Below are 22,563 nucleotides of genomic sequence, written 5' to 3'. Positions count from 1 at the left end.
TTTTGTGTCCTTGTATTTCATTTTGGTGGACCAGCTCATGCTCACATCTCATGTGGTTTTTGCATGGCAGAAGTGTCATTTAAATTAAATTATTGACGTGACGTGTCAAAAATGCAGATTTATTTAGTTGATTTGTATTTTTTGTAACAAGGTATTATATAAAAATGATCCCTCTTCCCAGCCCTGATCCACTGATGATAAATATTGAAGAAAGTTGCCTTGAACCTTAAAGTATAAATGTCATGCTTAACGAGTTTGAGATTATTGCAATAACAAGGCTGCTTCCACAATGGCATTATATGAAAGCAAAGTTTAAAAAAAATAATTATAATGGCCTGTTAACAGACAAAGAATGGACCGCGTAGCAGACGAAAATAGAGACAGAAATACTCAGAGTGCCCCTGAGGAGAACTGAATGCCATTTCCTACTCATCATCCTCTTTCATTCCTTCCAAATGGTATGTGTTATGCAAGTCCATCCGTCCATCCATCCATCCATTTACTATACCGCTTGTCCCCACGGGGGTCGCGGGTGTGCTGGAGCCTATCCCAGCAGTCATCGGGCAGTAGGCGGGGGAAACCCTGAACCGGTTGCCAGCCGATCGCAGGACAAACAACTATCCGCACTCGCACTTACACCTAGGGGCAATTTGGAGTGCTCAATTGGCCTACCAAGGCTGTTTTTGGGATGTGGGAGAAAGCCTACGCGGGCACGGGGAGAACATGTAAACTCCACACAGGGAGGGTCGGAGGTGGAATCGAACCGGGACCCTCCTAACTGTGAGATGGACGTGCTAACCAGTGTCCCACCGAGCCGCCCATTGTGCAAGTCGAATTTGGTAAAAACAGTAGATGCGCAGAAAGGATCCAATGCTGAGTCCATGAGGGGGAGTGGAAACCTTTTGTTAATGGTAATGTCATTCATCCTTCCACCCATTATCCATGTCGCTTATCCTCACGAGGGTCGGGGGAGTGCTTGAGTCTAACCCAGCTGACTTTGGGCAGTAGGCAGGGGACACCCTGAATTGGTTGCGAGCCAATCGCAGAGCACACATAGAGGAGCAACCATTCGCACTCACACTCACACCTACCGGCAATGTGGAGAGTTCAGTCCGACTACCATGCATGATTTTGGCATGCTGGAGGAAACTGGAGTATCAAGAGGAAAACCCACAGACGTGCTAACCAGTGTTCTACTCTGCCACCGTAATGTCATTCAGTTCACTGTAATCAACGCACTGGTGACAAGATTTATCCTTGTCAGTGACGAAGAATCCAGCACCATTAAGAGACGAGATTGTCTTCAGGCTTTCTGTTCAGGTTTCGACACTTTGAACAGTTTCACATTTAGCAATGGAGCATTGGGAACTAATTCCGTGGCGCAGTCATATGGGTGGTGCGGAGAGAGTGACTGGACCTAATCTTTACTAAACACAACTTCAATATCATGGTACAACACAGGGCAAATTGATTAGTTCAGTGGACGGAGTCTATGGAATAGCCAAACTAGGACCAGCAGCGGTTAGTACACCAGAATGTATTCCAAATTTCAAGTTTCGGAATATTCCATGCCGACACAGTGGAGCAGTGTTAGCACGTCTGCCTCACAGTTCGATTCCGGCTCCGGCCTTTCTTTGTGGAGTCCGCACGTTCTCCCGTGCCTTTCTTCCCACATTCCAAAAACATGCATAGTAGGGTGATTGACCGCTCCTAAATTGTTCGTAGGTTTGATTGTGAGTGTGAATGGTTGTTTGATACATGCTAATATTTAAGATCTTCTTGCATATACTTTACAATAATTTAGCCTAATGGAGACGCGGTATAGAGCAAAGGTCGATAATTCATTGTTATCAAATCTGTTTTTCCCAATTACTCCTCAACAACAAAACTGTCCCCCATGCCAAGGTTCTATCTTCTGTATCTTTGTCACACTTATGGCTCCATTCCAGTAATATCTTCTAATTAACAAGATAGCTGTAAAGCATTACCATTCAAGGTCATTGTTTTTTAACCTTGTCCTAAGATGAATACCCTTGTCGCTCGCTCACATTATCTCAAGTGGAAGGAGGTGGAATACGCAAACCATTTACAATGATGTACTACCAATTTAACTAACCCTAACCTTTTAAATATGTATACAGCCGGTGCATTTTGGATTTACTGATTCATCAATCACATTACCATTTAGAAAAGAATATAGTATAATTTGGTGGTTGCCACTGACTGGATGAGGTCGTTTCACATTTAAGCAGAATCAATGCTCACCCTTGAGACACTTCTTAATAAAATACACAGAAGAATAGTTTACAATGAAGTGCCTTCTCTTTCCATCGAGGACTAAATACAGTATGATGGTGTCAGCTACCAAAAACAGTGTGGCCTTTTTCCTGAGATGCCGAGGTGTTCTCAGTCCAGCTGGGAGACAGCGGTCCCTATTAAGGAACAGGAAGTCAAAACTATGGGGATCAAAGTACCAAAATAACTAGAAAAATACATTTGGACGTGACTTGGACACAGAGGACAATTGACAATGACCCAACAAAGAAAAGTATAATTCGATTCATGGGAGTGCTTTAACTGACCCAAAATGGCAGTCATCACATTGAAACCACAATGTGAATTCCATGGCAAGTATAAAACTAATGTATTTTACCCAAAGAAAAGCTTTATCTTTTGTTAAAACACAAACTATGCCTTTCTCATTTTTATCTTGGTAAATCATTTTAAATTCACATACAATACAGTTCACGGTAAAACATTTTTTTACAGCAATTAAAGTGCCAACAAATGTCTTCCTTGTTTTCTGATCACGGAATACAGTGAACTGTTGATCTTATTCGGGTTTTCAGATGTTGTTAAAATCTTAATTTAAGAGTCAGCAACTTCATACAACCCTGCTTGGGGAAAAAGGATGTTGCTTATTCATACAACGCACGCTCCTGCTTTCATACCCACATCCAAGAACCCCCACTCTCCATTACTCCTCTCAATGCAGTGCTTTTGCCAAGCGCCTTAGCGTTGAGCTGCTCTCCTTTCAATACCGCTGATTAAAAATGTCGGATGCATCAACACGACTAAGCAGATTACAGATTTAGTTTCCCGAAGCAAAGGTTTCTACTAGGGTAAAAAGTGAGCAATATTAGAGCACACATAGGACCAATTCTACCGCAGTATGTCACTTTTACTTGTAAAGTATATATTTCTGTTTACATTTTTCTCAGTAATTCCGAATCACTTTACCGAATGAAAAGGTGCAGGTTTGTAAACCGACACGCAAAATCCAAGTGGTAGGTGCTGTTAATTTGTTGTTGTTTTTGTCCTGTACCAATGTGTTGTTAAAACGAATCCAGTATTAATTCATATTCAGACCTATAGAATAAACCAAAATTTATCATGTTGATGATATACTGTTGATGCAGTGAGCTCAGTAAAATGTTACCAGATGGGGTTATTTTCCCAAATTGTTCCACCCTAATGGTGGCATATTATTGTTGTGTATAATTGCCCTGCGATTGAGTGGCAACTAGTTCAGGGTGTTCCTCACTTCTCACCTAAAGTCATCTGGGACCTGCTCCAGCTTACCGGTGATCCTAATGAGAAAATGTTTGTATCAGATTTTTTTGTCTTTATGCTAACATGACACATCATCCAATTGTGAACCTTGTAAAAAAAGAAAATTAAATACTCTGCGCTTACAATGCAGGATACAATTTATGAATAAATTCTATGAATCATACTGCTAGACATTCATAGATCAACTAAACGTTTTATTTTAACATGCAGTACCCATGTGACTCACTAAGTACCAATAACTGCGGTCTCGAGAGGAATCTTGACGAAAGAGATAGTCTGAACGCTCAGTATTCAGTGTTGTGAGACTATACTGATTTCCAACATTCTTGTATGCAGAAAATCGTATCACATGTCCTACATGGATCAATCTGTACAATTGTGTTGGTTTGAGCTCCATTAATTCTTGGACATTGCATTGAACCCTAGGCTGATTTGTAAGCGGGGAAGCTACGAATGGAGTAGGCCTGTGGTTGCCATGCATGAACAAAAAACAGATCATGAACTTGTTTCTGAGCTGCCCCGTACTTGTATGGGTCAGAGACTGACTTCGACAGGATTATTCAGCTGCAGAATGAAGGCGCAGACAATAAACCTCTTTCACTTCCTGCCAGAAAGTGTCTCATCCTCTTTGCAAGACCAGTGACTTTTTAGGCAAATGTTTTGACAAGACAAAGCCCTGAATAAAAACGGACAGAACAGTGCAGTGTTTTCACACTTTAATAAGCAAAAAAATATCCTGCAGTAGTCTTATCTCACACAACCTCAAAATACTAGCCTAATTGAGGCAAATTGTCTCATTGTAGAATGAGATCTGAATAAACCGGGAAGTGAAAAAGTGAAAGCGCAGTACACACCTTATCTATTGGCCTGGCTCATTAAGACTAATAATGATTATAATGACATGAAATGGGCATCCAAAATTAACAGACATGTTGCTCAGTATATACATGAATACACAGCTAATGGGGTATAATGAAGAATTATTACTGAACCTTTGTAAATACAGCACGTATTTTACAGTTCTTAGACTTGGTTGAGGTTGTAAGTTGTAAGCTTGTACTCAATCTTAGCCGTGATCCAATATAGTATCTGGTAAGTTAACAATTAACAATCCACATGGTATTAGATCACATTCACCCTCAACCAAAGTTGATGCACATGTTAAAGTGCTGGTGTACAATGCCATACCGAGGATTCCCATCACTCAAGTCAGCAGATGTCAGAAACTGATGTGATGGAGGCTTAATGAAAGAGAGAAATAACCCGAACAGATGAATTTCCCTAATAAAGTCATACCCTTGAACTCACACATGCATCCCCTTCCCCAGAGGGATTTTCTCATTCTTTTGAAGAACATGAGACATACTGATTATCATGTCACACAGCAAGCTCACCTATACAGAATTCCCCCTGCTTTCTCTTTGTCCTTGTACCGGCATGTCTATTGTGTGGCAGAATCAAAGCAAAGTGAATGACAAACTTGAATGTCACCCCCCTCCCCTCAAATGTGGAATATGCAGAATGATCTCTAAATTAGGATTATTTAAAAATGCATATAAAAGAAAAATAAATCACCACCCCACATAGTCAATTTGAGGTGACAACCAACAAAAGCACAATATGGAAATTATTCTTCTCATCTGCATACCTTACTCATCTTGCTTGGTAGCATCTCCTCAAGTGTCAGGGTGGTGATGGGGGGGGGATCATAAATTTAACAGGAAAAATAAAACAATTGAAAACACTTTGAAACAAAGTGATTCAGTTTAAATAAAATATGTGGGATTTTCAGGCTGGATTTACTCCTAAAATCTGATTGTAACCATCTTTGACGTAACTTTTTGATCACGTTTTGTCATGCTGGGCTTTTGATGTGAAAAACTGTGTCTGTGTAGTAACGGATTATATTTGTGTGGATCATCATGGCTAAACCCTGCTTGGAGCTCTAATGGCCGTTCTGCACGCAGTGTCCAATTACAAGACCCCTACAAGTGCTAATCACGCCTCTCAACAGGTGAAGTCAGTTTGCAGGATGACAATGGTCCAAAAAGATGTTCATGAGTGTGCCATTGTTTGTTTGCATGCATGCAGCCCATTTTAATGGAGTCTTATTTTCCTCAGGACATTGGTTCTGGTTGTTTGAGAATCACTCATATTTCACATTATATAACGAGGCTTGGTTTAGGACAGATCAAGCTGAGCTGGTGTGGAAAACCCAACTATTTATGCTCCAAGATGGGGGCACGCCCCAGTCCGATAAATGATATCATTTGGGATGTAGGGGAACAAACTGGCTTGAAGTGACAGCAGTACCAATGCCAATAGAAAGCTGAGCTCAAAGTACACAACTTGCAGGGTTTGTCAGCTTGCCAGATAAATTTGTTCGGTCTTGAACCGGGTGAGTCGCCACACTACAAGTCTGACACCAACCAAACCCCTCTTGATCATTGTGTGCTGTTGCCACAGGTTGTTGGGGAGGCAGAACAAAAAAGAAAAGAAGCAACAGGGAACCGGTTTACGTCTGGGTGAGTAGAAGCAGCTATTAAAACATGCATGTCTTTCATGATTTTTCTGTCAACGTTATTATCGAAGCCCCTTCTCCTTGCTTCTTCAACTAGCACAGAACACAGACGCACATTTCCCACTGGTTAGACCAAAAAAAAAAAACAGAGGCAATATGAGTCATTTAATAATATTTGAAAACCTGTGAAGATGTGTTCTAGCCCATATTGAAGACCTTATTTAATCATCGAGGACTCAATTTCAGAGAAAACACTAGTGAAGAATACTATCAGTGGTGGGGTCAGGGCCAGCAAGGCTTTTTTTCTGGTCAATGTTACATTTTATCAGCAATGGGACTGTTTCTGACATCAATAAGTTTTCAAAGGGCCAGCTAGCTGGGCCATAAAAATGTGACTTTTTTTTCATCTTCTGAGTAGATGTTTCGATATTTACATGGAAGTTGTGTTTAACACTCAAGTCATTCTAAATTTACACGGTAGTGTCTCTGCTGGTCAACTTAATAAAGTTTAGTATAGTTTTCGACAAGTTCTCCCAGCACCTAATCAGATCCTTTAAAGCCACGATTCTGGGTTGTTAGTCTGCCGTACGTCGTGTCATTTTTGTTATTTTCTCCGTCCATCACGCTGTCTGTTTGACTTTGTTGCAGACCTGCAACAAAGCCAAAAGAGCACACATAATCCACACAATCTACTGGCAAAGTGCTGCAGCTCAAATTGCCATTTACTCTCCTCGTCCCTGGAGATTGGATTCTTAGCCTCATGTTCAAGAGTGCAAGAGCAGGAAGAGTGCTTTGAATATAAAAGCAACTACTGGTTCTTGTAGAACAAATCTACTAAGTTAAATTCAAATATGGAGCCATACAGCAACCATGGGAAAAACTGACATGTGATCTGCACATACTGTACAATTTGTTCAACATCATTGCGGTAATACTCCAGGCCTGGCCAAACCTGGCAATGTGGACTTGCCAAATCAAATTCAACATTTTAGGCGGTTTCATTTTTTTTCTTAATATTGAATACAGAGAGCAGTAATTCATTGATGCAATTTCATCCGTTTCTATAGGCTATTGTCTCCTCATTTGAGTACGAGTTGAGCCAAAGCCTATCACTGGCTGGCTTTGGGGAAAATGTGGAATTCACACTGAACTCGTTACCAGTCAGTTATATTGTCCCAGTAGTAGCTAGAAACACGATGAATGGGAGAAACTGTTTTGCCATCTGAACTCTCTATTGGAAATGCTCAATGTGTTGCTGACGTTCAAGTTCTGAAAAGGCTTGTTGGTCCCGTTTGTGCATAAATGATTTTTTAAGCACCTGGACCAGCTTTTCATTCACACAGATTCTCCCACGGAGACCTCTGACACACTGACTATGAATGAAGTTACTTGTATACTAGTCGAAGAAATGTGGAAATCATTGAACATGAAGTTTTCTCATAATTTGTGAATGTCATCATAATCTTTGCAAAAGATAAAGCCCACTTTTGAGTTTGAAAATGCCTCACACTTTGAAGGATAGATTGTTTTCTATTCTGTGTAAAATAAATCCAATAGAATTATTTTAATCTGAACACAGCGGTTCTGACTGAATTCATGTTTCAAGGTCTTTCAGTAAATAAGAAATGTAAGTCTTCATCAATTAGTTTCTGTCATAAATGTGTATTACAAAATTAGTTAATGCTTTGCTATTTGCCAATGTATGGTATAAAAGCAATCAAATAAATATGAAAATAATGATGTCTATAAGGAAGCCATACTTCCTGGATGACAAAGAGGTCATGCTGGTCAGTGTATGAAAGGCAATCATACACTTTTGTTTGGTCAGGGAGTACTGAAAGGCTGCTTTTCACCAAAACGCCAAAATCTGGGCTGCGATGTAGCTGCAATATGGAGTTGAATGCATATTACCACTAAAGCACAAATGGAGAGATTTACGTACGTCAGTGGAAAGATAACATCACTGCCTCCAACAAGCACACAAGTGAAAATGGTTGTCTTTATGTCTGTGTGGTTGTACTTAAAAATTAAACAACTATCCATGACCTTATACAAACTCTACAAGGTCTGTAGACTGTGACATATTGCAAAACGTTGGGATGCTCGATAAAGCAAAAGTCCTTGTCTCTTTCTTATTTACTCTCTGAGCAAGGCAGAACATTTTTTAAAAAGTTGTTATTGTAAGCAGCGTCAGGCTTCCCAGTCAGTCCATCATACATGGCCGTCCAACTCATCTTACAAAGTGACAACAAAAATCCATCACATTTTCACTGGCAAGAAAGAATGACTGGTCGGTGAAGCCAACAAATAATTTCTCACTTGTATTGATGATCCATTTGCAACAAAAGCCTCAAGTGAGCTTGGTTGATCCTTGATATATAGTCTTTTATACAATATTCTGCTGATACAAATGTCACATTCAATCCAAATGTTGGTTCTGGAGAGAAATTACACACTTCAAGGGATAAAATACCGTAATTTTCCGACTATAAATCACATTTTTTTTCATAGTTTGGGTGGGGGGGCGACTTATACTCAGGAGCGACTTATATACATATGTTTTTTTTTCACTTTTTTGGGCATTTTATGGCTGGTGCGACTTATACTCCGGTGCGACTTATAGTCAGAAAATTACGGTACTTAAAAACACCAATCAAGTTTCCATATACAGCTTCTTGCCAAGTGAAGGGCTGCAATACGAAACCACATGAACCAAAATATTAGGACAAAGAAAAATAATGTGTACAGCAATGCCCCATGCAGTTATAATCACTTCCACTTTTATGGGGAACTTTTCTAAAATATTTCAAAATGTTTGTCCGGTTATCCAGAAAAGGCAAAAGCAGAAAAGTCAGAGGTCACTGTTGTTGGATAATGACACCTGACACACAATTCACTGTAAGCTACATTTAATTAATCCTAAGGGTGAAGCATTGCTCAATGGACTTGGACTTCTTTGGCTTTTCTTCGCAGAGCTGAAAACAAACTGACATTTTATACGTTTGCTTGTTTATGTTTATTTTGCTGCTGGTATGTTATTTTTATCCTTGTAGATCAGTCCAGAAATGTTTTGCCTCATAGAGGTCATATAGTTGACCCAGTTCTTCCTGTTCATTCCCCTTTATGAAGAACTGGAATCTGAGTGAGATTTTACAACAGAGGGACTAAAAAAAAAGACACCACTAACAGACTCATAATTCACTGTTCATGATAGGAGTCTTTTTTTCTATCATTTCTCCCTCGTCTTATTACTCGCCTAATCCCTGCTCTTTTTGCTGTATCATGATCATGTTCGCTTTGGGAACCTCTATTTAGCTTGTCATTTCACCCTGATATTTACTCTTCAGTTGCTATTATTATACTGAAACTGTGGAGGGTTTCTGTTTCTGGACCTGGATTCGACACCTCTGCTTCCGGTGTGATGAATTTCAACCGCAATCTAATGAGGATGCAACTTTTTGCTTGTTGTGGTTTGGCAATGTCCCTCAAAAACAGGAAAATACATTCTTTTTAATGTTACTTTGAAGGATCACCCCATTAAATTGTAAACTATGTTCATAGCTAAGGGAAAGATAATTAATGATGTTTCTAAGGGTCCATGACTAAGTTCACCTAGATAACTGTAATGCATCAAGGCTGTACTTGCACTGCAAGATTTTGAGGTCTGCAAGTGTGTTCCGTAGTGTCACGTGTCTTGCCTTTTGTTTGCATTTTAGAGCTCAGTGGATTAATTGTCAACGCTCCAAAAAGTGAAAGAAAAAGTTCTGAAAATAGTTAAGAATTACTCCAGTGATCTCTCCATATGAAGCCCCGAAAACATTTTCAAATTATTTATGCAGTACAAAAATTGCTCCATTTACCTCAGATGTCTCACTTTGACATTAGTTGACAACATCCCTTTAAATTTCCAAAGCATTACGATTCTTTTGTTCTCGTAAGTGCATGTGAGCATATTTGATGTTTTCCAGACCTCACCATGATACTTATCCTGTCATCCTCATCCTTCTATTTATTCTGTTGTAACTTTACCATGAAAAAAACAGATGAGCCAGCAACCTATAGTTCCTGCTTGCCACACATACATATGTCTCCTGGGAAGAAAACAGTCTGTTGAAATGAGGTCTCCGAGCACTCGTGGCGTGGGTATTTTTGCTCAGACAGTTTGAGGCTAGGAAAGCAGAAATGGCTTTAGGCTAAAATCATAGACATGACCATGTGTGTGTGAGCATGTTCCATCCACATGGGCTATTGGCAAGATCACCATCGCTGGCAAAAGCATGCAGCAAGATTGCCCCGGAGATAAACAAAGCTTGGACACATGCAGGGTGCAGACACATTGTCTATGATGTATTAACAGGACAGTCCTTGTGGTTAGGATTACTGTACCCTATATTGAAGTGCGGGAAATTAAACAATGAAAATAAGTAAAATATAAATACAATTGAAGATTAGGTTTAATCTTAATAAACGAATAACCGAAACTGAAATAATTAAAGAAACATACAAATAATATCACATTTATGTCCTCATCCATTCCATTAACTAAAAAGCACAGGTATCAAACTCGAGGCCCAGGGACCAGATACGGCCCACCACATCATTTTATGTGGCCCGTGAAGACAAATTGTGCATCAAATTCGTGTGTCATTACTGTCTTCACTTTTAATAATATATATTTTTTAAATATTTGACCAGTTTTTACTTGTCTGATTTGAAAACGAGTTAATTGTCAGTTTGTTTTGTAGATTTTACTGTATATAATATGAGGTGCTCATACATTTATTTGGGTTAACAGTCATAATGGCCCTCCAAAAGAAGCTATGAGCAATGCAGCCCGCGAAAAAAATGAGTTTGACACCCCTGAACTAAAGATAAAAAAGTTATTTATAATTTATTTATAGTTAATTTACTTTGCAGTTCAGTGTCTGTCATATCGAGAACCCAGTCCAACCCAGCGGCGCCTGGAAAGCGGACTTTAAACCGATGATGATGATGATGAATACGTCCAGTGCAAACAACGACTGTTCACACTGAAATGTTTGAGTAAATGTATTGTTTATTCGCTACCTACATAGCAAGGTCCGCTAAACTACTATGCTACTAGAAAAAAATCTTACCTGGCACAGTGTTCAAACAGCTCATGATACGCATATGAAATGTTGCTGTATGACTTTGACCTTATTAAACTAATACATAAGATATCTATTTAAATGAAAAACATTGCTTAAACATGTGTGTCTGTGCCGGTGTGAACTCAATCCTGTGACAGATGAATTGCAGACATGTCAACTACAACAGGGAGTACCCAACTGAACCATTAAACCTTGAGCTTCGAATAATGCAAGACACTCAAAGCAAACTTTTTTTTCTGCTGCTTTTATATTCCATACTTTTAACTCAAAGAGGTATAGAGGAAATCTACTGTGATGGAGCAGTCCTACTGAGACAATGATCTGGCTTTCAAATTTTCAATGCCAGTGTGTATTTTCAGGAGGTCAATAGATAAAAGAAAGTGCCGTCTCGCTCATTTCTTATCTTTGGTTGCTCTTTTGTCCAAGACCCCATTCACCAACTGGCTTAACACTTCTCTTCCTTCACATCAAGTTTACATTTACAAGACGCCAGTGATGTACTATGCCAAATTAAATTGCTATTGACTTTAATATCGGAACGCAGTGCACTGTCCTGGTGAACATAAAACATGTAATTAATGTTTAATTTTCCCAGCTGTGCAGCGTTTATATTCGCGAGGCTCAAACGAAGTGACGCACTATGCACATTAACACAATTTGTACATTGTGCAAAGTTTTGGTATTTCATTTTCATGGGTATTTTTTTTTTTAGTCACATATGTCGTGATATATTTTTGTTAAGAAATTCTGACAGAATTATATATAATAGAATATTATAATATATCGTAGATATGAAATTGTTTGTGGGCCACAATCGTCACAATATTGAATCGTGACTTACCCTATCGTCCCACCTCTGATTGTCACATTCTCCCTCCGCCTCGTGTTCTTTTCACACAGGGAAGTACATTATTTTCATTGAGATCCAAGCTAGAAATTCAATGCCAGGCCATGCAAGGACGATTTAGAAAGATCACGCATCAACTAATATAGTTCTCGGCTTTCTTCCAATGCTCCAGGAGGCCTGTCTTGCCATGTCTTGCAGCTGTCCTTCATGATGTCATAGACATTCTTTGTTGTGAACAGGGAACGGAATAATGAAAAAGCACAATAGAATCATTTCATGCTTTTTAATGACTCATAGCAGATAGTGACTAGCCACAGACTAAGCAGCGATGAAACTGCCGTGCACAAATCCTCTTCCTGTTTCACTCTTTTTAGCGTAAGCTTCTGTCTTTCTTCAACAAATTCAGTTAGAATTGACCACATCGACAGGTAGGAAAGTGAGGCGATCATCAGGTAGAGAGAGCAGACAGCTGCTTCTGTGGAGTGGCAGCCAGACCAGGAGGTAAACAAGAACATTCAGACATTGTGACTCCGATACAGTCAAGCTGACTGTCCGCTTGATAACAAGAAGCGGAAAACTTTTAATGGAGACCATTACAAGTTTAAATGGAAGGGTCTTTAGTCTATCTCCTCTAGTAATTTTATTATCAGTCCAGAACTATGCAAGCATTGCGACTACCAGTAATTTGCACATCTGTATCAAACAAACACAATCTATGCCATAGAAATAACAGAGGGACGATTTTCAGCACAGTTGACATTTTACCGTGCTACATTTCATGTTAAGGTTCTATCCATGTTGTTTTCAATGTACCGTTTTTTTCCATGTATAATGCGCAAAATTTAACTAATTTATTGTCCTAAAATCTGGGGTGCGCATTATACATGGGTACAATTTTTATTTTTTTTTATTTCTTTTATCCGGATATCATACGGAGGCCGCCATTACAGATGCGCTTTCTTCTCTGCTGTTCACTTCAAAAACGCTCCATACGAACACAATGCTCTCGTATCAGACGCTTGCTCGATCACCTGCTCGTTTGCTGTCACAATGTACCCTACACAAATCCGAAACATTTCTTCGCTATTGAGTTTGCTAGCGCATGCGCAGTGATACTGACCGGCAGAATAACAAAGATAATCTTTTTCTGAAATAACTTTACGTTAACGTGAAGTAGGAGCCAAAATTTGGGTGCGTATTATACATGGGTACAGGCTTTTTTCCAGCATCAACATGCCATTTCTCGGGTGCGTATTATACATGGGGACGCATTATACATGGAAAAAAAAATGTATTTTGGTCGCCATGGTGACAGAGATGAGCCTTAATATTACTGCACCTAAGATGCCCTGAAAAGTTCAATTAACACCTGCTTTGTTCAAGTAGACACTTAGTATTTCACACATAACACAATCAATAGGGAGTTAGGGTACGTATGCCTACTGGAATAAAAAAAAGGAGAAAACCCGCAAAGACCCAGTCGATTTACATTCCAACGCTTACATGAGGTCAAATGTTTGCTGGAGTGAGTGAAAGAATGAGATCAGTGTTTTAAAAAAGTTGTACTCTGTGGGATCCTTGTTTCATGCTGGAATCGTAACAGTGTTCCAGCCAGTATTTCTTCACTCTGTGGAGCCCGCCGAGGATGAAAGTGGAATAAAAAAGACAAGATGAAATAAAGGATTCAACAATGAAGGTTGCTCATCAGAGCCCATTCAGGTTATTCATTTTCATCACAATGTCATCACAAAACGGCTGTGACAGTCCAACTGCTTAATTTTCTTCTCTTCTGGCATTTTGATACTTGTATGTCCATTTTCCGTAACGGCTGCCAAAATCACAAAATGCCACAGTCTTTATAATTAGCTGTAACATTTCGGGTCACAAGTTCTTCATTGTGACAAATGCCAACCTACAGTATATACAACATGTCCACTGTGTTGAATGAATGTTTTTGAGTGACCCCGTGTCATTCTGTGTGACATTAGCTGTCAGACCGAAGTAGCGAACGATGGCTTTTCATAAAGAAGAATGTCAGTTTTTGTCAACCAGCAGCTGCTCACAAATGCTTCTCTGAAATATCACGTCCGCTGTCCGTCTCTCGGGTGGGCTGAAGGGAACCATCAAACCAGCTGGGTGTTGCCCCAAAATTCATTGGATGTTTGACCTCAATGATCATATAATTTTATGCTCTTTTCTATCGAAGGACTTCAGAGATTTTCCCAGCTCTTATCCGGAAAAGAGCAGCCTCTTTTTGGACAATGACATGAAAAAAAAAGACTTGCGGTTACATATTGATTGATTGAGACCTTATACGACGGCAAAATATGCGGAACAGCAGTGACATGGAGTAACGTGAACTGGGAAACATTAACGACATTGACAACAAATTTGGTGAGATGTGTCATATCCATGGCCTTGTTTTAGAGAATTCTTTGATATTGTGGCAACACAATGATTTGTGCTGTGCCAGCCTAAAAGCCACCGGCTCATGGTGGTCAAAAATATCCATCTAGTCTGGAAGAACAGATCATCAGTCATCTGTAATTTTGTAGGTATCATAAACAAACTCTGCATTTTTTATTTTTCAGTTCACATACTTGCCAAGCTATGAATGTAAGTTTTGATAGGGATTTTATTTTTTCTTAATGATACAAGAGGGAAACTTTTTTGTGTGCTGATAAGTTTTGTATTTTGTTGTTCCAGGTTAGCAAAATTGATACTGACAATGTATACAACTGACAATGAAACATAATTTGTACTTTTGTAGTTTAATGCATCTCATCTCTTTTTTTTACGTAAAGTCAATGAGTTGACTCAATAGCCTAACCACTTCTACTTTTACCAGGGTATTTTTTGTTGTCAAAGAAAATATCTGTATTCCTACATAAGCACAAATGTGAGCACCGGCGCAATTTCCATGTCGAGGGATACACAATACCACGTTTGTCTTTGCAGAGCTGGTTGAGGTGACGTTGTCTCAGTCTGTGCTTTGGCTCCCGTTGGTGCTGCTGCTGCTGCTGCTGCTGCTGCCAAAGAACGGACGAGTGTTGCCCGCTGCAGGCGAGACCCGGGAAGGCAAGCAGATCGAGAAAGGAGGGGTGGGGGGAACACAGAGTGTGAATACGCCTCTCCCTTCTTGCTTTAAATAGTCGTGATCACCTGCTGTCGTCATCACAGAGGAGTTGGGCGATTTTAGATGGAATGCCAAACTACTTAATATCTATTCCCAGTAGTAAAATAAACAGAACAATGTCTTTTTCCACTTCAAATGACATACACAGGTCTGCCAGTCTCACTCACACCTATATCACATTATCTTTAGTTCTTTGGCGTGGTGCACGAAAACATCTTCTCACCCAAGATTCCAAATGGTCTCCATCATTCTTTCCCCCTCCTTCTCCTCTTCCTCCTCCTCTCTTTCACTCCCTATCTCTCTTCTCTGCGTCTCTCACCCTTTCCCTCCCTCCAACTCTCCGACTCGCTCAGTCCCTCCTCATCACTCGTGTGACGCACGACAGCAGGCATTTTTTGGACGCGTGGAAAAGAAAGCGAGGCAGCTTGCGGGGGGCAAATGAAACTAAATAAAGGCAGCCGAGCAATCCGTCCACATTCCTGCTGCGTATTGCTCCAACCGTAACGAGGGCACGGTCCTGAGGAGAGTATTGTCACCCGGCTGCGCAGTCGTCGAGCGCGCTCACCCGGGAGGCGGCGGCGGAGGAGGAGGAGGAGGAAGAGGCAGGACGGGCTGGACTCGAGGACTTGCATTTTAAGCACACACAGGAGAGTGGGAAGAAGAAGGGGAGAGAGTTAGAGTCACCGGAGAGCGAGGGAGAGATTTCACATTCCTCTCACGTCTTCATCTCTCCTCTTCCTCCTCTCCTTTAGCCTCAGCCACGGGGAGAGGGTAAGGAGATAGAAAGCGGGAGATGGGGAAGAAAGAGAGCGAAAACTAACAATCAAAGTATTGTTCCCCCGTTTTTTCTTTTTCTTTTAGTACTGCTATTATCTCCCCCAATGCTTCCCAGCTGCAGCACAAACCTATGGTGAGTTGGCTGATCGTATGCTGTAAATGGGTGTGCAGTTGTCTTTGTCATGTATGCATTTGTGTTAACTTTAACATGATGGTGGAATAGTCGTGTTCTTTTCAGCACGTCAGCCACGGGCAAATGTTGCTGCATTATGCTTGGCATCTCTTTCCACGAGCGCGATGCTCTCTGCTAGATTGAACTCAGTGCTTTCAGTTAAAGAGAAGATTTGGCAGAGCTAATGCAAATACCTTTTGTTGCGTTCTAATATAAAGTATTTAGCATTTTCAACTGAAGTGTGTTTGACTTTGAATCAATGCCACATTCTCTTCTACTCCAAGTCGATCTCTACTCTGCATTCCATATCTGCTCCGTCTATTTGCTCTTCAACGCTTCTTTCACCTCCACTCCTGGTTCTGTTTTTTTTCTCCCCCGCAGCCCGGCATCGGACAGTGAGCAGGACGTTGCGGGCCACAACAGAACACGCCGCAGGAGGATGAAGAAGTGTCAATCCCTCTAAACTAAGTATGTATATCAATTCCACTCCATTGAAATGATTTAAAATTAACAAATAAATAAATTGTATTTTATTTCATAAACATACAAATATTAAAAAAAGGATGGAACTCGAGGAATCATAAGATATCACACAATAATGATATTGACTGACTTTAATTTTGTTATTTTTGGGTGCTTTTTCCAAGGAATGCGTGCTCACAATTTTCCCTTCATTCGCTGCTTTCACTGGAGGCTCCCCTCTTTTGCCTTTATTCGTTCTTTATTCTTTCTTTTTGCTCTTTAAATCAGAACCGCGGACAGCGGATTTGTTCCGCCAAAGACTTCACTGCATTTCAGCACCCACGGTTGAACGGACAGTTCCCGGAGTCCGTGTGTGCGTCATTGAATGGAACATTACTTCTGTGCTGAACTTTGATTTTTAAACCAGTTACTAAGACGAAAGATTAAAATAATAATAATTTTATTTTGGGTAATGTTCAAATTATCAGTATGTTACTTTTAACCCCAAATCTTTTTGTTTCCTCAAAAATGAGTCGACCTGAAAATGTAGCTGAAATCCTACTCAGACTTCTCACCTAAACGCAAATGTCGTCAGTGAGGGCAGAGAAAAACCGCGCGCATGATGTGTGCGTGTATGTGTGTGTGTTGGTGTGCGGCATTATTTGCATTTTCAACAACCAATAAAAGGTTGTATTTTAACCTCTAAAATAATGTTAATTTTGCATTCATTTTTTAGTGTGATCATCCATGCTGAAATCATTTTATTTTTCCATTATATTTTTGTACTTCGTTTCCGGTTTTGTCTTAATTTTAATCCTACATTTTGTATTTTTCTATTCTGTTTGTTAGATTAATTGTATTTTTCTTATTTAATTAATACGCCTCTATGCATGTCTCCTATATACTCATGGACAGTCATACTATATCTGGGATTTATTCCAAAAATGCTGAATATTTAAGTTCGTTCAGCACTCTCGGTCTGCAGTGTATCTTTGACTCCTCTCATTACTTAAGAAGGTGACTGAGTCTCCTGTTATGTAATAAATACACCAGGGGGACGGTGTCTCCTCTTGCTGCTAACCTCACCCACCTGCTCTTGCCATTGTTTATTCATAGCGATAAGCATCTCTGAGGTGATTTATTACAACCTCAGCAGCATATCTGCTGTATTATAAATGGACCTGGGCCTGCTCGGTGATGCTAACGCTATGGGAGATTTGTTTCTCTCGCATGGATATCGCATCCCCGTTCCAAGTCTACTGAGCTCACTTTGTTTGAAGTACTCGTGGCAACATATCAAGAAGTCTCCTGTGTTATTGTATCATTCGGTGGAGTTCATTTGCAAATGCTTTTCCATTTCACCATGACGAATGCGCGCCTATTCTTGCCACGTCCCACACCTCGAACTTTATTTTTTCAGAGTTGTGTGCGTTTGTGTATTACTTTCTACCCCCCTTTTTCATTCTCCCTCATTCTTTCTGTTGCAGAGCTGTGAAGTGGCTCTCTTCCTGGAGTCCAGACTTCACCCATCTGGTGTCAGCGAGGATGCTGTGGGTTACCTTGCTGAGCACCATAGCCTTAGGATGGACCACCCCGATCCCATTACTGGAGGACTCGGAGGAGATCGATGAGCCGTGCTTCGAGCCCTGCTACTGCGAAGTCAAAGAGGGCATCTTCCACGTGCACTGTGACAGCAAAGGATTTACAAATGTGAGCCAGGTTGCTCAGATATGGAGCCGGCCATTCAAACTCAACCTGCAGAGAAACTCTATGAGGAAGCTCTACTTTAACAGCTTTCTCCATCTAAACAACGCCATATCCATAAATCTCGGTAATAACGCCTTGCAAGACATCCACGCTGGAGCATTCAACGGCTTGGGAATACTCAAACGGCTTTTCTTGCACGAGAACAAACTTGAGATTTTCCGGAATGACACATTCCTCGGACTGGAGAGTTTAGAGTATCTCCAAGCAGACTACAATGTTATCAAAAGGATTGAAAGTGGTGCATTCAGGCACCTACACAAATTGAGAGTGCTTATACTAAATGACAATCTGATTCCACTGCTCCCCAATTATCTCTTCCGGTCTGTTTCGCTAACACATTTGGACCTTAGGGGGAACAGACTAAAGACGTTGCCCTATAAAGGGACGTTGGAGTACGTTGGCCGGAGCTTGATGGAAATTCAGCTGGAGGAGAATCCTTGGAACTGTGTGTGTGAGATTGTCCAGCTAAAGACTTGGCTGGAGAGAATTCCTTATACTGCTCTGGTAGGCGAAATAACATGCGAGTACCCGTTCCATTTACATGGAAAAGACCTACGGGAAATTAAGCGCAACGAGCTGTGCCCTTTGCTCTCCGATTCTGAGATTGAGGCCAAACTGGGAATTCCACGCATCCCATTCAACAATGACAACACGTGGCCTACCAAACCATCCTCCATGCTCTCCTCCTTTCACAACACCGCATCCTCTGCAATAAAGCCCACAAAACGACCTCGTCCCACCAAGAACCCCCCAACACCGCGTAGTATTTACCCAGGCATCAACCAGCCCCCCATTGCCGGCTATCAGACAAGACCTCCAATCCCGATAATTTGTCCCGCCGGATGTATTTGCAACCTTCACATCACTGACTTGGGCCTAACAGTGAACTGTAAGGAGAAAGGCTTTCACAACATCTCTGACCTTTTGCCGAGGCCGCTCAATGCCAAGAAACTATATCTCAGCGGGAACTTAATACAGAAAATTTACCGCTCTGATTTCTGGAACTTCTCGAGTTTGGATTTATTGCATTTAGGCAACAACCGGATATCTTATGTGCAGGAGGGCGCTTTCATCAACCTACCAAACTTAAAAAGCTTATACCTGAATGGCAATGACATCGAAAGGCTCACCCCCGGGATGTTTCGAGGACTCCAGATGCTGAGCCTACTCTACTTTGAGTATAATGTTATACGAGAGATACAACCAAACGCCTTTTCACTTATGCCCAACCTGCAGCTGGTTTTTCTCAATGACAACTTGCTGCGCTCCCTCCCCGATGACGTCTTCGCTGGCACCAACCTTGCTCGCCTCAACCTCCGCAACAATTATTTCCTTTCCTTGCCTGTGCGTGGAGTCCTGGAGCACCTGACCTCTATTGTCCAAGTTGACCTTCATCAGAACCCCTGGGAGTGCTCCTGCGATATCATCCCTCTCAAACAATGGGTGGAAAAGCTCTCCTCTGTCATAGTGGTTGGAGATGTCATCTGCAAGACGCCAGAGTTTGCCTTTGGGAAGGATTTGCGTTCATTAGAGGTTGAAGTACTTTGTCCTGAACTTAAATATTCCGCAGGCTCCTTACCCGCTCAGCCTGGTGGGGATGACCTCACCACCAGGAGTACTGGAATGGGGGAGGCAGCTAGAAGAGATGCAGTTCCGCTGTCCGTCCTCATCCTCAGCCTCCTCATCCTCTTCATCTCTGCTGTGTTTGTAGCAGCCGGGCTGTTTGCCTTTGTTCTTCGTCGGAGGAAGAAGCTGCCCTTCAGGAAGCGTTCTGAGGTGGATCTGACAGGGATCCAGATGCAATGCAGGATTTTTGAGGATGCGCCAAGGCAGAGCAGCGCCGGCAACTCGAGTACACTAGAGAAGCCAACCCCCAGCTTGCACACACACACTCATCCCAGTCACTCACATCCCCATGGCCATGTTTATGATTACATCCCACATCCTGTGACTCAGATGTGTAACAACCCCATCTATAAGCCCCGAGAGGGGGAGATAGCAGCACCGTCAGATGAAGACAGAGGGCAGTTTTCAGCCAAGAAAGACAATGGCAGTAGCAGCAACAACTATCGAACCTTGTTAGAGAAAGAAAAAGAGTGGAGCCTGGCTATTTCCAACTCTCAACTCAACACCATCGTCGGTGTCAACCACACCACAGCCGACTTTGCAGGACTTCATGAGAATGGTGGACTCTGCCCCACGGTCATTGACAGTCAAAGGCCCACGCCTACCGTCGGTTTCGTGGACTGCCTTTACGGGACCGCTTCCAAAATCAAGGATATGCACGTGGCACATGCACATCCACCTGGCATGCAGTACCCAGATTTGCAACAGGACGCTCGGCTGAAGGAGACTTTGCTTTTCACGGCGGGGAAAGGCTGCTACCCCGAACCGTCCCAAAGCGATTACTTGGAGTTAAGGGCCAAACTCCAAACCAAGCCGGATTACCTCGAAGTGTTGGAAAAATCGTATCGGTTTTAACATTTGTAGCTCAGAGGAGAAAGGCCTGACATGATCACTTTGTTATCCTTAAAACACAACCACCCAAAACCAATATTAGAAGAAAGTCAATCTGAACAAGGCAGCATGATATGAAAAGAAAACATATTACAGTGCCGCCTAAATCTTTACGAAGGAGAGGTTGTTCTCAGATGTTTCAATCAAGTGCCTTTTTTTTCAGAGTAGCCAGCAATGTCAGCATCTGTTATTTTTATAATATAAATATACTATCTACTTGCTGAGAGGAGTGCATTAGAGGACTAAGAGAGGCACTAGGGAATAAAAAAATATACACCACAATCCTGAAATCCTTTGTTTATGGAATTCCCTCGACACACGGGAGCAGGACGTCTCCCTGAATTGAAGGGTTATTCTCTGCTTCTTTTACCCCTCACTAGGATGTACAAAGACCCGGAGGCCGTGCACATTAAGGCTATGGGAAATCAGTGGAAGATGGATAAAACAAATATGAATACAAACTGCAGTTTGCTGCATGCACTCGCAGCAGTGCAGGAAGATGAGGGGTGTGGGGTGGCGTTGAGACAGTTGCAATTCATCACATTGTGAACAAAGATACTGCAACGTATTAACAGTTCAGTGTTCTATTTAATTTTTATATCTTATGACTATGGTTGTTACCATTAATTAGGACTTCTGTCTCTATCAGGGTGCTTCTCATAAAAGATGCGCCAATGAGGCACGGATGGTCAAACCTTTGTGAATATTATTAGCAGACAACGCTCAAGTTTTTCTGGATATTTCCATGCACTTTGTTAAACCTCCACTCTCCACACAATTGTCTCTGGATCCTGCCCCTGCCCCCCCTACTTGTCCTCGCCCCATCATCAACCACTAACAGCTTTGTAGGAGGCACTTTTAATGTTTTCTCTCTCACACAAAGATTTGAAGAAAAAATGTGCATATATTTATTCTGTAATTTCAGTGAAGACTTTAATTGTAAAGGTAATGTTAAATCAATGTACAGTGATTATGCGTCTGGTATAGCCTTCTTAATAAAAAGAAACTTCAAACAGATGGCAGGAGACGTTGAGGTGCGTTGGGGAATACTGGTCTGTGTTATTGTTCACGAGCCATGGCTGTGGTGAAAGTAGAATCTTAAACTAGATTTGGGTTCAGGAGAATTCAGTAAAAATGAATTTGAACTGGATTGTTTTCTCGCAAAACGGCAGTGAATGCACAATCTTTAAAAAAAATATTACTGAGTCACCTTTGCTTTTCTTCCTGTTTACTTTTGCACAAAATACTACTGAATTCAGGCTCCTGAGATACTGAAGGAAAAAAAAAGTTTCATATTTTTGGGGTTGGTTGATCACATTTATTTCAAGACTACACTGGTCTTTCTACGTGTTTAATTTTCTTGGGGAAAAACCAAAATGATGCCCAAACTAAACTAAATATACGTAGGTGTGTCAATTGGCAGTGTTCGGTTTTCAATGATGTAACCTGTCAAAGAATGAGTGAGCTGGAGTGTTAAGAAGCTATCTATCTATCAATCTATATGTAATTGCGCTAATGCGCCAAAACTAGCAGTGTTGTTTTAGTCCACTGGAGGACAACACGAAAATGATTTGCCTCTGAGAGTAGATTCAGAATTACGAATTCTATTTACTTTCTTGTTATTTTAGTGCATAATAAATTTCAACACTCCCCCTGAAA

The 22,563-nt window shown here is 41.1% G+C and overlaps 1 protein-coding gene across 1 annotated transcript; it reads left to right on the top strand.

Moving 5' to 3' along the window:
- Positions 1–15,845: 15,845 nt before the first annotated feature.
- slitrk3a (SLIT and NTRK-like family, member 3a) lies at positions 15,846–22,563 on the top strand. The gene is made up of 4 exons (XM_061281362.1): positions 15,846–15,980; positions 16,071–16,119; positions 16,540–16,626; positions 18,108–22,563. Exon 4 carries the CDS (start codon positions 18,166–18,168, stop codon positions 20,866–20,868), a length of 2,703 nt encoding a protein of 900 aa, XP_061137346.1. The 5' UTR covers positions 15,846–15,980; positions 16,071–16,119; positions 16,540–16,626; positions 18,108–18,165; the 3' UTR covers positions 20,869–22,563.

This window comes from Syngnathus typhle, linkage group LG6, assembly GCF_033458585.1.
Source record: "Syngnathus typhle isolate RoL2023-S1 ecotype Sweden linkage group LG6, RoL_Styp_1.0, whole genome shotgun sequence".
Classification (NCBI taxonomy): Eukaryota; Metazoa; Chordata; class Actinopteri; order Syngnathiformes; family Syngnathidae; genus Syngnathus; species Syngnathus typhle.
This window is presented reverse-complemented; position numbering and strand designations above follow the sequence as displayed.

Coding starts and splice junctions, on each gene's coding strand:
- slitrk3a (XM_061281362.1), top strand. CDS start 18,166: ATGCTGTGGGTTACCTTGCTGAGCACCATAGCCTTAGGATGGACCACC.